The following is a 14,792-nucleotide window of genomic DNA, read 5'->3' as shown; positions in this document are numbered from 1 at the left end:
GATCTCCCCCCGTCCCCCCCAAAACACTTTCTCACCATTCCAAGCCCCAAGCCACCAAATCAAATCAAAATCAAATCAAATTTATTTATATAGCCCTTCGTACATCAGCTGATATCTCAAAGTGCTGTACAGAACAGCAGCCAACAAAATGAGCAAAAGAGAAAAAAGAGAAAGACAAAGGAAAACAACAAGGCAAAAACAAAAGACATCAACGACAACAAAAATCAAAACAGCAACTGTATAGGTTTGAGTGCACGTGTGGCACTATTTACGTGTGTGTATGTCCATGTGTGTGCGTTTGAATGCGAGTGTGTATATACATGTGGGGCGGCAGGTAGTCTAGTGGTTAGAGAGTTGGACTAGTAACCGAAAGATTGCAAGATCGAATCCCCGAGCTGACAAGGTAAAAATATGTTGTTTTGTCCCTGAACAAGGCAGTGAACCCACTGTTCCTAGGCCGTCATTGTAAATAAGATTTTGTTCTTAACTGACTTACCACACAAATGTGTTAGGTGACAGAGGAGTGGAAGACCTGTGCTGTGTTCATTAGGCATCAAAATGAATAAAACTGGTGGAAACAGGGCTGGGACTACCTGCATTTGTCCAATAAGAAATGGCAACTTTTGATTTCCGTTGCGAAACGTTTTTCTGAAATGCACAGACCACATTGACATAAATAACACCACAAGATCAAAAGATATATTTAAAAAATCCTGTCGATTTTATAGAGTTCACAAGAGTGAGTTTTTTAAATCCACCCTTGGGTTGTGTTCATTAGTATCCTGACCACCCGTCCACATCAATCCAGCAAAAAGCTACGCCCACTAGCGATTCTACTCTGCAATGAATGTATGGAGCAATCGATACAGCAGCAGAATTAAATTCAGGAAGAATTTAATAGAACCTAAAACATTTTAAATTCTCTTGCAACGGAAAATAAAATGATGGCTAGGGTCCTATTGGATATAGACAGAGCTAATGACTAGTTGGCTAGTGGCCCATATATCTACAGTGGGGCAAAAAAGTATTTAGTCAGCCACCAATTGTGCAAGTTCTCCCACTTAAAAAAGATGAGAGAGGCCTGTAATTTTCATCATAGGTACACTTCAACTATGACGGACAAAATGAGAAAAAAAATCCAGAAAATTACATTGTAGGATGTTTCATGAATTTATTTGCAAATTATGGTGGAAAATAAGTATTTGGTCACCTACAAACAAGCAAGATTTCTGGCTCTCACAGACCTGTAACTTCAAAATGATCACAAGAACGGTGAGGAAAAATAGGGTTCACCTAGTGAATGACATGCAGAGAGCTGGGACCAAAGTAACAAAGCCTACCATCAGTAACACACTACGCCGCCAGGGACTCAAATCCTGCAGTGCCAGACGTGTCCCCCTGCTTAAGCCAGTACATGTCCAGGCCCGTCTGAAATTTGCTAAAGAGAATTTGGATGATCCAGAAGAAGATTGGGAATGTCATATGGTCAGATGAAACCAAAATATAACTCTTTGGTAAAAACTCAACTCGTCGTGTTTGGAGGACAAAGAATGCTGAGTTGCATCCAAAGAACACCATACCTACTGTGAAGCATGGGGGTGGAAACATCATGCTTTGGGGCTGTTTTTCTGCAAAGGGACCAGGACGACTGATCCGTGTAAAGGAAAGAATGAATGGGGCCATGTATCGTGAGATTTTGAGTGAAAACCTCCTTCCATCAGCAAGGGCATTGAAGATGAAACGTGGCTGGGTCTTTCAGCATGACAATGATCCCAAACACACCGCCCGGGCAACAAAGGAGTGGCTTCGTAAGAAGTATTTCAAAGTCCTGGAGTGGCCTAGCCAGTCTCCAGATCTCAACCACATAGAAAATCATTGGAGGGAGTTGAAAGTCTGTGTTGCCCAGCAACAGCCCCCAAACATCACTGCTCTAGAGGAGATCTGTATGGAGGAATGGGCCAAAAGACCAGCAACAGTGTGTGAAAACCTTGTGAAGACTTACAGAAAACGTTTGACTTCTGTCATTGCCAACAAAGGGTATATAACAAAGTATTGAGATAAACTTTTGTTATTGACCAAATACTTATTTTCCACCATAATTTGCAAATAAATTCATTAAAAATCCTACAATGTGATTTTCTGGATTTTCTTTCTCATTTTGTCTGTCATAGTTGAAGTGTACCTATAATGAAAATTACAGGCCTCTCTCATCTTTTTAAGTGGGAGAACTTGCACAATTGGTGGCTGACTAAATACTTTTTTGCCCCACTGTATATGGCTGTGATTACAGTGTTTCAGTCAGAGAACCAGGTGCAACTTCCCTTCTCATGTCAGTGATATCAATGCAATTACACAGTGGAGATGAAAGCAAAGCCCATAATAGGCCCTGTCAACAAAGAATCTAAGTGCAACCATTAAGGCTTATAGAGCATAGACGAGGCACAGAAACACACACACACACAAACAGAAAATGACACACACACACACAAAGACCTCCCCACACACAGACTCTCCCTCTCTCCTTAAAGTGAGGCCTATGGCAGACACATAACAGCCCACTGCAGCAACAATAATTTGTTTCTATGTAATGATACAAAATCCTATATTGTTATATTTGCAATCACATGCCTCAGTCCCCTTATACCAGCCCCACCAACCAGAGACGAGCGCTAAGGCCTGCCTTCCTCCTTGTCCGCCCACCTTTCTATCCGCCTGCCTGCCTGCCTGCCTTCCTACACACCTTTTTATCTGCCTTCCTGCCACTGATTACCAACTGATGAATCTGTAGCCCGGGGCTGTGTGTAGAGCAGCAGCTAACCGCAATCAGCGTCATCGCAGTAGCTGCCTGACTGCACCACAGAACAGCACAGAGTACAGCCTCCCCTCCCCCATTTCCTTCTCCTGCTTCTCGTTGCACACTGCCATTCACTGCCACTAGGAGGCAGTGGTTATATGAAATGAATGACTTTCAATGAGCGCTGGTCTACTGCAGTAAACTACAGGGAGATGGAGAGTGATGGAGAGGGTCCGAATGTAGTCCGGGTAGAGAGAGAGAGCACAATACTCCTGAGAGACCTAACCTTTTAAACTGGGTCCTTCATCCTGACCCCGCTGTTTGGTACACATTTGTCTATTGGAGAAATTTAGACAGACACAGGGAGAGAGACAGAGAGGGAAGGAGAGAGAGAGAGACAGAGAGGGAAGGAGAGAGAGAGAGACAGAGAGGGAAGGAGAGAGAGAGACAGAGAGGGAAGGAGAGAGAGAGAGAGAGAGAGAGAGAGAGAGAGAGAGAGAGAGAGAGAGAGAGAGAGAGAGAGAGAGAGAGAGAGAGAGAGAGAGAGAGAGAGGGAGAGAGAGAGAGAGAGAGAGAGAGAGAGAGAGAGAGAGAGAGGAGAGAGAGAGAGAGAGAGAGAGAGAGAGAGAGAGAGAGAGAGAGAGAGAGAGAGAGAGAGAGAGAGAGAGAGAGAGAGAGAGAGAGAGAGAGCCATAGAAAGACAGAGAGAGAGAGAGATGCTGGTTCAGGAGAAGTCTAGAGCAAGATATTCCAAACCTTATCGGGTCATAGATAGGAAGGTGGATAACAGTTATTATCATCATCTCAATGGGCAGTTCTGGTAAGGTGGTTGGAATGATGTCATTTTAACCAGCTTTGTCCACAGGGATGAAAGTGACGCAGAAAATTGAAAAGAAGAAATGCACGAGGAAAATACATTCCTCTGAAATGGTTTGACAGGGTCTACGAGGGTGCGAGATACTCCACGCTGGTCGGTTTGACAGCTGCAGTGTCAGTACAGTACAGACATTGATGCATGTGGTGAAGCCGCTGCCTTTTCTCACCGTGCTACAACTGTCCATGTTGAGGCCTTCAGTAGAGCACCTGGCATGTGACAGAAACAGTAGAAACAGCAATAGCAGGAGTAGTATAAAGCCACTTTAATAATGTTTACATATAGTTGAAGTCGGAAGTTTACATACACTTATGTTGGAGTCATTAAAACTCGTTTTTCAACCACTCCACAAATTTCTTGTAAACAAACTATAGTTTTGGCAAATCTGTTAGGACATCTACTTCGTGCATGACACAAGTCATTTTTCCAACAATTGTTTACAGACAGATTATTTCACTTATAATTCACTATTCCAGTGGGTCAGAAGTTTACATACACTAAGTTGACTGTGCCTTTAAACAGCTTGGAAAATTCCAGAAAATTATGTTATGGGTTTAGAAGCGTATGTACATACTGTATGCTTTGGGAATATGTATTGACTGTTTGAACTGAAGATGTTATTAAAGGCTATTTGCGTCATGTTCAACTGATATGAGGTACGCGGTATACTGTAGCTACAGCCCTTCTGGGTTGAAACACATCTGAGAACAGGGTGAGCCATTATTGATAGTTTAGAGAGAGCGAGAGAGTGAGAGAGCGATAGAGTGAGAGAGCGAGCGAGAGAGCAAGCGAGAAAGAAAGACATCTAGACCAAGAGAGAAGGATGCGGTGCATTTCTTGGTTCTGGCGTTGCTCATTAGTGGAATAGGAACCTCAGTACCTCTGCCCAGTCCTCCGAGACAATGAGACACAGAGGAAGAGAGAGGGAGAGAGAGAGAGAGAGAGAGAGAGAGAGAGAGAGAGAGAGAGAGAGAGAGAGAGAGAGAGAGAGAGAGAGAGAGAGAGAGAGAACTGAACTGAAGATGTTTTTAAGGGCTATTTTCATCATGTTCAACTGATATAAGGTATGTGGTAAAGTATAGCTACAGCCCTTCTGGGTTGAAACACATCTGATAATAGGTGAGCCATTATTGATAGTTGTAAGAGAAGGAGAGAGAAAGAGGGGGAAAGGAGATAGAGAGGGAAGGAGAGAGAGAGAGAGAGAGAGAGAGAGAGAGGGGGGAGAAGGGAGAGAAAGAGAGGAGAGAGAAAAGGGGGAAAGGAGAGAGAGGGAAGGAGAGAGAGAGAGAGAGAGAGAGAGAGAGGGGGTAAGGGAGAGAAAGAGAGGAGAGAGAAAGAGGGGGAAAGGAGAGAGAGGGAAGGAGAGAGAGAGAGAGAGAGTTGTAGGGGGGAGAAGGGAGAGAAAGAGAGGAGAGAGAAAGAGGGGGAAAGGAGAGAGAGAGGGAAGGAGAGGGGGGAGAGAAAGAGAGGAGAGAGAGAGAGAAAGAGGGGGAAAGGAGATAGAGAGGGAAGGAGAGAGAGAGAGAGAGAGAGAGAGAGGGGGGAGAAGGGAGAGAAAGAGAGGAGAGAGAAAGAGGGGGAAAGGAGAGAGAGAGGAAGGAGAGGGGGAGAGAAAGAGAGGAGAGAGAGAGAGAAAGAGGGGGAAAGGAGAGAGAAAGAGAGGAGAGAGAGAGAGAAAGAGGGGGGAAAGGAGAGAGAGAGGGAAGGAGAGAGAGAGGGAAGGAGAGAGAGAGAGAGAGAGAGAGAGAGGGGGGAGAGAAAGAGAGGAGAGAGCGAGGGGAGAGAGAAAGAGAGAGAGAGAGAGAGAGGGCAATAGAAAGAAAAAAAGTGGAGAATGGGGGGGAGATAGACATTGTAAGAAAGTTAGTGAGAAAGAATGGGATGGAAAGAGAGAGAGAGAGAGCTCTAGACACAGGGGTTCTTAACCTTTTTCAGCCTGGGACCCAAATGAGAAATTCTGTGTTTTCCTGGGACCCAAGCTTAGGAAAATATGCAACTATACATACATACACACATATATATATATATTTCATTGCCCTTATACCTAAAACAAATGCAATATAGACAAAAAATAATAATAAAATTAAATATCCATATAAATATCTATTTGTGTTTATTTTCCACATTAAAAACACTCTTACATATCTGTCTAGGTTGGAACTGTTGCTGTTAAAATAAAATAAATATTTTTCATTCTGAACTGGAATAAACTGACTGATCACATCACACAGATGAATAACAGAACACACACACAGGCTTGTTGATAGTGCAACCCTAAGTAACAGTACATATTAAAAATGATCAGGCCTACAGTACATCTTACTGTAGAAATTATTGTTTGAAAGAAAGTCTAGGTTGGAACTGTTGCGGTTAAAATACATTACAGATTTTTTTAGTCTGAACTGAAATAAACTGATTGATCACATCACACAGATGTAGACCAGAAAACCCCCACACAGTCCTAATGAGAGCATGTCTATTCTGAGCTCCGTTTTTGACAGTACAACACTGAGGTGATGCTCAGCCTTGAAACTGTTTCTGTACATATATTTTTTAAGTATGTCAGAGTTGAGAACCCTGACTCGCATAGGTATGTGGTGCCAAACTGGGCCAGAACATCTACTGCTTTCTCAGTCAGGCAGGAGATCACTTCCTCCTGCTGTAGATGAGCAACCTAGAACTGTGTCTGCCTCGCTTCAGTTTATTCCAGTTAAGAATAACAATTATTGTATTTTAACAGCAACAATTCCAACCTAGACTTGTCTTCAACAATAATTTCTACAGTAAGTGGAACAGTAGGCCTGATCATGTTTCATATTCACCTGTACTGTTCCTAGGGTTGCACTATCAGTAGCTAGCTTGCTTTGGCGAATGTTAGCTATTAACTGTGTACAATGAGGCCAGGAGATTGTTTGAAAGTGAAACTCACGTCTACTTTTATGTGAGTTAGTACTCCCTTATTTCTGCTTATCATCACCTGTTATAAAATGCCAACAATGCCTTGCTAGCTGACTCACTTTCCACTGTCAAAGCACTGTTTCATGAAGCATTCTCCCCTGTTCTGAATGAACTTCCTGGGTTAACCATCAGGCTGTGGCTGTTTAGTCAGGACGTGCCGTTTTATTAATTTGTTCGTTAGGTGTCTCATTACTAAGCACTTCCACATTGTGCTCCTCATAAGTTTGTATAAAAGAGAGAGAAACTCATCACTGTATACACGTTTCATTATAATTCATGGCTTGAACTACATGTGTGTCGCGGAGTGATCTTCAAGAGAAAACTGCAGGAAAAAAGATCTGGTAAACCGTGAAGCACACAGAGCATCTCCCCCTCACACAACTGCCAAACTGAGCAGAGATTGCTGTTAAGCATAGAGCGCAGAGGCCAAATCAATTCCAGTAATTCATGAAATAATTAGACATTTACTCTGACACGTCGCGACCCACCATTAACAAGTCCGCAACCCACTTTGGGTCGCAACCCCATACTTCCAGAAAGGCTGCTCTAGACCAAGAGAGAAGGATGCGCTGTGGACCCTGGTTCTGACGTCGCTCATTAGTCGAACAAGAACCTCAGTACCTCTACCCAGAGAGGGAGAGAGTAAGAGTGAGAGAAAAAAAACACATTTCTATTAATACTACAGCGACGCAAGCGGCTTCCTGGAAAGACACTGCCGTCCATGGAGAATACCCGTTATCTCCGGTTCTCACTTGGGCTGCATTCCAAATGGCACCCTAATCCCTTTATAGTGCACATCTTTTGGCCAGGCTCCATTTGCATCCAACAAGGCTCTGGTCAATAGTAGTGCACTAAATAGGGAATATGGTGCCATTTGGAACAGATCCTTTCCTTTGTTTCATTACCCCCCAGCGTGGTTCCCTATTCCACTTCCCTGACAGGACACCTCCCTGCACCCGACATCGCTGCACTTGCCTATCGATTGGTAGATTTGGTCTGTAGCCCCCTTTGGCCCCAAGACATGCCCGTCCACCAGATAGCACAGACAGCCATTATTTTAGGACAGCATCCATTCACACTTCCACTGTATGGGTTTCCACATAGAGCAGGGGTAATTGAGATAGATCAGAGTAGGCAATGCAGGGTCTGGACCATAATTACCAATAATCTCTGATTCTAGACATTCTATTTCTAAGGACTGTAGTTGATGTCCTGAATACAAAGAGCCATAGATACACATTACACTGACACATTATTAATGACTAAATGCAGATCGTGTACATCTTTGTAATATATATGACCTTAACAATAAAGACTACCGTTCCCATAATGCAACGCACCAAGCACAAAGTGATTGTTAGAATGCCTTGCATAGCTACGCACCAATATAGTTTAGCTAGCTCAATCATCTTGTTATTAAAAGTCGCTAAACCTATGCCCCCAGCTTGTCAATTAATCAAGGAACAAACATAACATGGGGTGTTTCTCAATATGCATACTACGAGCACGCAATATGCATACTACGAGCACGAGCACGCAATATGCATACTCCGAGCACGCAATATGCATACTACGAGCACGAGCACGCAATATGCATACTCCGAGCACGCAATATGCATACTACGAGCACGCAATATGCATACTCCGAGCACGAGCACGCAATATGCAATATGCAAGTATGGACAGAAATATGACGCAACCAAGTAAAAAAACGACACTACATTTATTGAAACCATTATTTGAGCTGAAGCAAGAGAAAATAAACTCCGACTTCGGAATTAAATGTCGCCCATTCACATCTTATATGTTGCCTGACTACAATATTGCATCTTGAAAACGTTAATAAATACATTGTGTGTTAATTTTGGCATGTTTACCAGCCTACAATACCCACTGCAGTCTGTGTAGATTGCAAGCCCATAGTAAGTCAATAAGGCGAACTGGCTAACTACTACTGTTTACCAGCCTACAATACCCACTGCAGTCTGTGTAGATTGCAAGCCCATAGTAAGTCAATAAGGCAAACTGGCTAACTACTACTGTTAGCTAACTAGCTAGCCACAAATAATTAGTAGCTAACTACCCACGAAGAATTGGCATCTACCTTGCATAGTTTTAGGTCATCTGGTTAGCTTGAATATTACAATTCATATATAGCTAGCTGATAGTTATGAAATAATACTTTGTGCATATCTTGTTTTGTCTCTTGCCATTGTCCTGGCTGGAAGAAGGTTCAGTGAATGGGTATGTCCATAGTAAGGCAATAGGGTCAACTGGCTAGCTAGCTAGCCATTAAGAAGTGGTAGCTAGCTACCCACAAAAAATGGACATCTACCTGGCATAACATTAGTTTAAGGTCCTTTGGTCGTTTAACTAGTTAGACCATTACGATTCACATGTAGCTAGCTGATAATTATGAAGTTAAACAATATGCTTTGTGTATATCTTGTTTCGTCTCTATTGTCATTGTCCTGGCTGGAAGAAAGTTCAGTGAATGGGAGGTGAGGTAATACAGTAGGGGGAGTGCTTCTCAAATGTTATGTTTTATCCACTCTCCATACTCTTGTCCTCACAAGAACGGACTCAGGAAAACATCTTCGGAGAATGTTACTCGGTGCAGGAGAGTGTGGAGTACGGTAGTATAAATATTGAGAAACACCCATGGTGTCAGAAGTGGGATTCAAACCCACGCCTCCAATGTAAGCAAAGGCACCTCATCCACTGACTCTTAGCCTCTCATTCCTATGTGACAACATAAGTGCTGTTATTCACTCTAAATCTCTAAGTCTATTATAACTCCCTTCTAATCAATATAAGCACAGCCTCCATTTCTCCTTCCAATGGCCCTTTACGGCGTGAGAATCTGAAAGAATTGGACCGCTATAAGTAATATGGTTGTGACTTTACCATGGCCTCTGAATTGCACCTATTCACTCTTTTCCGATTTACAAGTGCCTATGGGACAGAGACCTGCAACAACCGGTGCCCTTGGCAAATCCTTCCCGCAAGTCAATTTAATGTGCCTCCCCCCACGGTTACGACATCAACATACACCTGTGACCTTTAAATATAATTTCCATCTCTCCATTTACTATGTATAGCACTTTGAGGTACTGGAAAAGCTTTGAAGCGCTATACATTGAGTGTACAAAACATTAGGAACAACTTCTTGATATTGAGTTTGCACCCCCCCAGAACAGCCTCAATTCATCAGGACTCTACAAGGTGTTGAAAGCGTTCCACAGGGATGCTGGCCCATGTTGACCCCAGTGCTTCAGTTGTGTCAAGTTGGATGGATGTCCTTTGGGCGGTGGACCATTCTTGATACACGCAGGAAACTGTTGAGCATGAAAAACCCAGCAGGGTTGCAGTTCTTGACAAACTTAAAAGTCTCGTAAATCTTTTGTCTTGCCCATTCCCCCCTTGTACACACATACACAATCCATGTCTCAATTGTCTCAAGGCTTAAAATTTCTTCTTTAACCTGTCCCCTCCCCTTCATCTACACTGATCGAAGTGGATTTAACAGGTGACATCAGTAAGGGATCATAGCTTTCACCTGGATTCAATTGGTCAGTCTTTGTCGGGGAATTTATATATTTTTTATTTAACTAGGTAAGTCAGTAAAGAACAAGTTCTTATTTACAATGACGGTGAAAAGAGCAGTGTTTGTATGGTTTTGTACAATCAGTGTATAAATCCAATAAGACTTAAAAGGTACACGCCAGGGGCCTGCATCGCAGCGCCAGCTGTGCCACCAGAGACTCTGGGTTCGCGCCCAGGCTCTGTCACAGCCAGCCAAGACTGGGAGGTCCGTGGGGCGACGCACAATTGGCCTAGCGTCGTCCGGGTTAGGGAGGGCTTTGCCGGTAGGGATATCCTTGTCTCATCGCGCACCAGCGACTCCTGTGGCGGTCCGGGCGCAGTGCACACTAACCAAGGTCGCCAGGTGCACGGTGTTTCCTCCGACACATTGGTGCGGCTGGCTTCCGGGTTGGATGTGCGCTGTGTTAAGAAGCAGTGCGGCTTGGTTGGGTTGTGTTTCGAAGGATGCAAGATTTTCGACCTTTTGTCTCTCCCGAGCCCGTACGGGAGTTGTAGCGATGAGACAAGATAGTAACTACTAATAATTGGATACCAGAAAAAGGGGGTAAAACATTTTTAACAGAAAAAAAAGGTAAACGTCATCATACACATCAACACACACAAATATAAGTACTTACCCCGGTCCGTATCGTAGAGGAAGACAAACTTGTTCCAGTCGTAGTGATCGAGTAGCGAGAGCAGCGCTCCGCGGATGGAGGGCCGAAGCTGCAGCGTGAACTGGGTCTCTCCCTCGGTGGGGAAGCTGGGCGTGATGAGGGAGATGTGCAGCGCCCCGCAGAACGACGTCAGCGTGTGCACCGAGCGCTTGTCGTACAGGCCAAAGATGGCGAATACGCCCCGCGAGTACTGCGAGCAGACTGTGGAGGAGGTATGGAAGGGGGGAAGAGAGAGAGAGAGAAGTTAGTTACTAAATTAGTTTACTAAACATTTCAATCTCTTAAAGGGAGAAATGAGTACTGCGAGCAGACTGTGGAGGAGGTATGGAAGGGGGGAAGAGAGAGAGAGAGAGAGAAGTTAGTTACTATATTAGTTTACTAAAACATGATTTCTAGTTTAATGAGTCTCTCTACCTCCTTTCGTCACCTCTCTCTCTCTATCTGCTAATAAACCAGTGGGTATTGTGATAAGATATGACCTGTAGGAGACAAGCACACCGGCTGTAATATAAAAAGCTATGTGTTATAAATCTTTACATACACACTGCAGTTTCTGCTTAAGGCGGCTTGGTGTCTCGAGCCCTGATGCTATAACTGCTTGTGCCTTGTAGTGTGTGTGTGTGTGTGTGTTCGTGTATGCTTAAAAAACACACCATAATGAACAGTTATGCTGACGTCTTCATGCACGACGAGTGCCTAAATGAAAGAATGGCACATGGGTAAAAAGGGTGTTCAAAGCGTTTGAACTGTTCCATTATAAAGAGAACAGATAAACATGTTATTTTGTGTGGTTGTTTTATTGTTGCTACGCTGGGTTTGACAGACTTATTTTTTCGTAGTGTTCCAGTGTTGTTGGGAGTCCCTCTCTTTGCAGCTTGTGAACACCTAGGGCTGAAGAAGAAGATGTAGAGGAGAGGGAGAGAGGGACAGGAAGAAAGTGAGATAGAAAGAGCAGAGAGAGAAAACCCCGGCTTTGATGCCTTTTGAGTTTCTTCCTCCATTTGTTCTAGAAACCGTTAGACGACGACGTGTAGATGTGTCAACACGCTAAAACCAACCACTACTGTCTCGCAACTCTATGTAACTCTCATTCTCCATCTCTCCTGAAGAAGAGAGTGATTTGCACACCATCAAGGCTTTCATGTCCCAGTCATGTAGGAGAAATTGAGCACCAACATACACTGTGCCAGTGCACTGTGTTACGTTGCATCAATTTGTAGCCTAACACTCATCATGTAACATTGTGTGTTGCGTCCAGTGGAGGGTAAACACACCTAAACGCCACATACAGTACCAGTCAAAAGTTTGGACACAGATTCATTCAAGGATTTTTCTTTATTTGTACTATTTTCTACATTGTGGAATAATAATAAAGACATCAAAACTGTGAAATAACACATATGGAATCATGTAGTAAACAAAAAAGTGTTAATCCAATCAAAATATATTTTTATTTAATATTAATATTAATTAATATTTCATATATTTATTTGAGATTCTTCAAAGTAGCCACCATTTGGCTTGATGACAGCTTTGCACACTTTTGTCATTCTCTCAACCAGCTTCGCCTGGAAGGTTTTTCTTGAAGGAGTTCCTACATATGCTGAGCACTTGTTGGCTGCTTTTCCTTCACTCTGCCGTCCAACTCATCCCAAACCATCTCACTTGGGTTGAGTTCGGGTGATTGTGGAGGCCAGGTCATCTGATGCAGCATTCCATTACTCTCCTTCTTGGTCAAATAGCCCTTACACAGCCTGGAGGTGTGTTTTAGGTCATTGTCCTGTTGAAAAAGAAATGATAGTCCCACTAAGCGCAAACCAGATGGGATGGCATATCGCTGCAGAATGCTGTGGTTGTCACACACTGATCTGATTCACCTGTCTTTGTGAATGTCTCCATCCACCTCCAGGTGTCACTGGTTTTCCCCATTAGTCCCTGGGTATTTATTCCAGTGTTCCCTGTTTGTCTGTTGGCAGTTCGTCTCATCTTGTCAAGTCAACCAGCGTGTGTTTCTGTGCTCCTGCCTTTTCTTATCTCTTTTGCTAGTCCTCCCGGTTTTGACCCTTGCCTGCCTTGACTCTGAACCCGCCTGCCTGACCATACTGCCTGCCCTGACCTCGAGCCTGCCTGCCACTCTGTACCTCCTGAACTCTGACCTTGTGATTTTTTGCCTGTCCACGACCATTCTCTTGCCTGCCCGTTGGATTATAATAAATATCAGAGACTCGAACCATCTGCCTCCCATGTCTGCATCTGGGACTCGCCCTCTGCCCTTATAGTGGTAGCAATGCTGGTTAGGTGTGCCTTCAAATCAAAATAAATCACTGACAGTGTCACCAGCAAAGCACCCACCTCACCATCACACCTCCTCCTCCATGCTTCATGGTGGGAACCACATACAGTGATCATCCGTTCACCTACTCTGCATCTCACAAAGACACGGCGGTTGGAACCAAAAATATCAAATTTCGACTCTTCAGAACAAAGGACAGATTTCCACCTGTCTAAATGTCCATTGCTTGTGTTTCTTGGCCCAAGCAATTTCATTTTCTTATTGGTGTCCTTTAGTAGTGGTTTCTTTGCAGCAATTCGACCATGGAGGCCTGATTCACATAGCTTCCTCTGAACAGTTGATGTTGAGATCTGTCTGTTACTTGAACTCTGTGAAGCAGTTATTTCGGCTGCAATCTGAGGTGCAGTTAACTGTAATGAACCTATCCTCTGCAGCAGAGGTAACTCTGGGTCTTCCTTTCCTGTGGAGGTCCTCATTACAGCCAGTTTCATCATTGCGCTTTATGGTTTTTGCGACTGCACTTGAAGAAACTTGCAAAGTTCTTGGCATATTGACTGAACTTCATGTCTTAAAGTTATGATGGACTGTTATTTCTGTTTGTTTATTTGAGCTGTTCTTGCCATAATATGGACTTTTACCACTCCTACCTTGTTCCAACACAACTGATTGGCTGAAACGCATGAAGAAGCGTTATTATCCCCAGTGTATATATCCCTGTGTTTCCTGTCTCTCCCCAGTGTATATATCCCTGTGTTTCCTGTCTCTCCCCAGTGTATATATCCCTGTGTTTCCTGTCTCTCCCCAGTGTATATATCCCTGTATTTCCTGTCTCTCCCCAGTGTATATATTCCTGTGTTTCCTGTCTCTCCCCAGTGTATATATCCCTGTGTTTCCTGTCTCTCCCCAGTGTATATATCCCTGTGTTTCCTGTCTCTCCCCAGTGTATATATCCCTGTGCCAGTTTGTCTTGTTTGCCAAGTCAACCAGCGGTTTTCCTTGCTCCTTTCTTTCCCAGTCTCTGTTTGTTTCTAGTCCTCCTGGTTTCGACCCTTGCCTGTACTGACTCCGAACCCGCCTGCCTGACCATTCTGCCTGTTCTGACTACCAGCCTGCCTTTCCCCTTGTCCCGTTTTGGACTCGTATCTGGTTTCTGACCCCTGCCCGGCCTGACCTTGAGACTGCCTAATGTCTGGTACTGTTTGAACTCTGACCTGGTTTATGAACTCTCGCCTGTCCCCGACCTGCCTTTGCCTACTTCCTTTGTCATAATAAATATAGGAGCTCTACCATCTGCCTCCTGTGTCTGCATTTGGGTCTCGTCTTGTGCCCTTATAAGCAGAGATTAGCACTTTGCAAACATAAATACTGTACATCATTCATCACGCTGTCTCTGTCTATTCTTTCATTCTCTCTGTCCCCTGCTCTCTCTCGCTCCCCCTCTTTCTCTGTCTTTCCCCCCTCTCTCTACAGTTAAATGTCTGTAGTTATGTCTAAGCTGCAGTGACAAACATGTTGTTGCTGACTAACACAGGGCTCAGACTGTCCAGTTGTCCGGTCTCTCTCCCTTTTCCTCCATCTCACTCTCTGTTTCTCCCTCTCCAGCTCTCTCTC

The 14,792-nt window shown here is 43.9% G+C and overlaps 1 protein-coding gene across 5 annotated transcripts in view; it reads right to left on the bottom strand.

The window, feature by feature from the left end:
• Positions 1-14,792, bottom strand: part of LOC118391761 (glutamate receptor 4) — a 157,722-nt gene that overhangs the window by 72,038 nt on the left and 70,892 nt on the right. For all 5 annotated transcript variants that reach the window (XM_052457709.1, XM_052457711.1, XM_052457710.1 and 2 more), the window contains exon 3: positions 10,850-11,089. In XM_052457709.1, the coding sequence (XP_052313669.1) occupies positions 10,850-11,089 (240 nt within the window). The remainder of the gene's footprint in view (positions 1-10,849; positions 11,090-14,792) is intronic.

The sequence above is a fragment of the Oncorhynchus keta genome, chromosome 12, assembly GCF_023373465.1.
Source record: "Oncorhynchus keta strain PuntledgeMale-10-30-2019 chromosome 12, Oket_V2, whole genome shotgun sequence".
Taxonomy (NCBI): Eukaryota; Metazoa; Chordata; class Actinopteri; order Salmoniformes; family Salmonidae; genus Oncorhynchus; species Oncorhynchus keta.
Note: the sequence above shows the minus strand (reverse complement) of the source record. Positions and strands in the feature narration are given on the sequence as shown.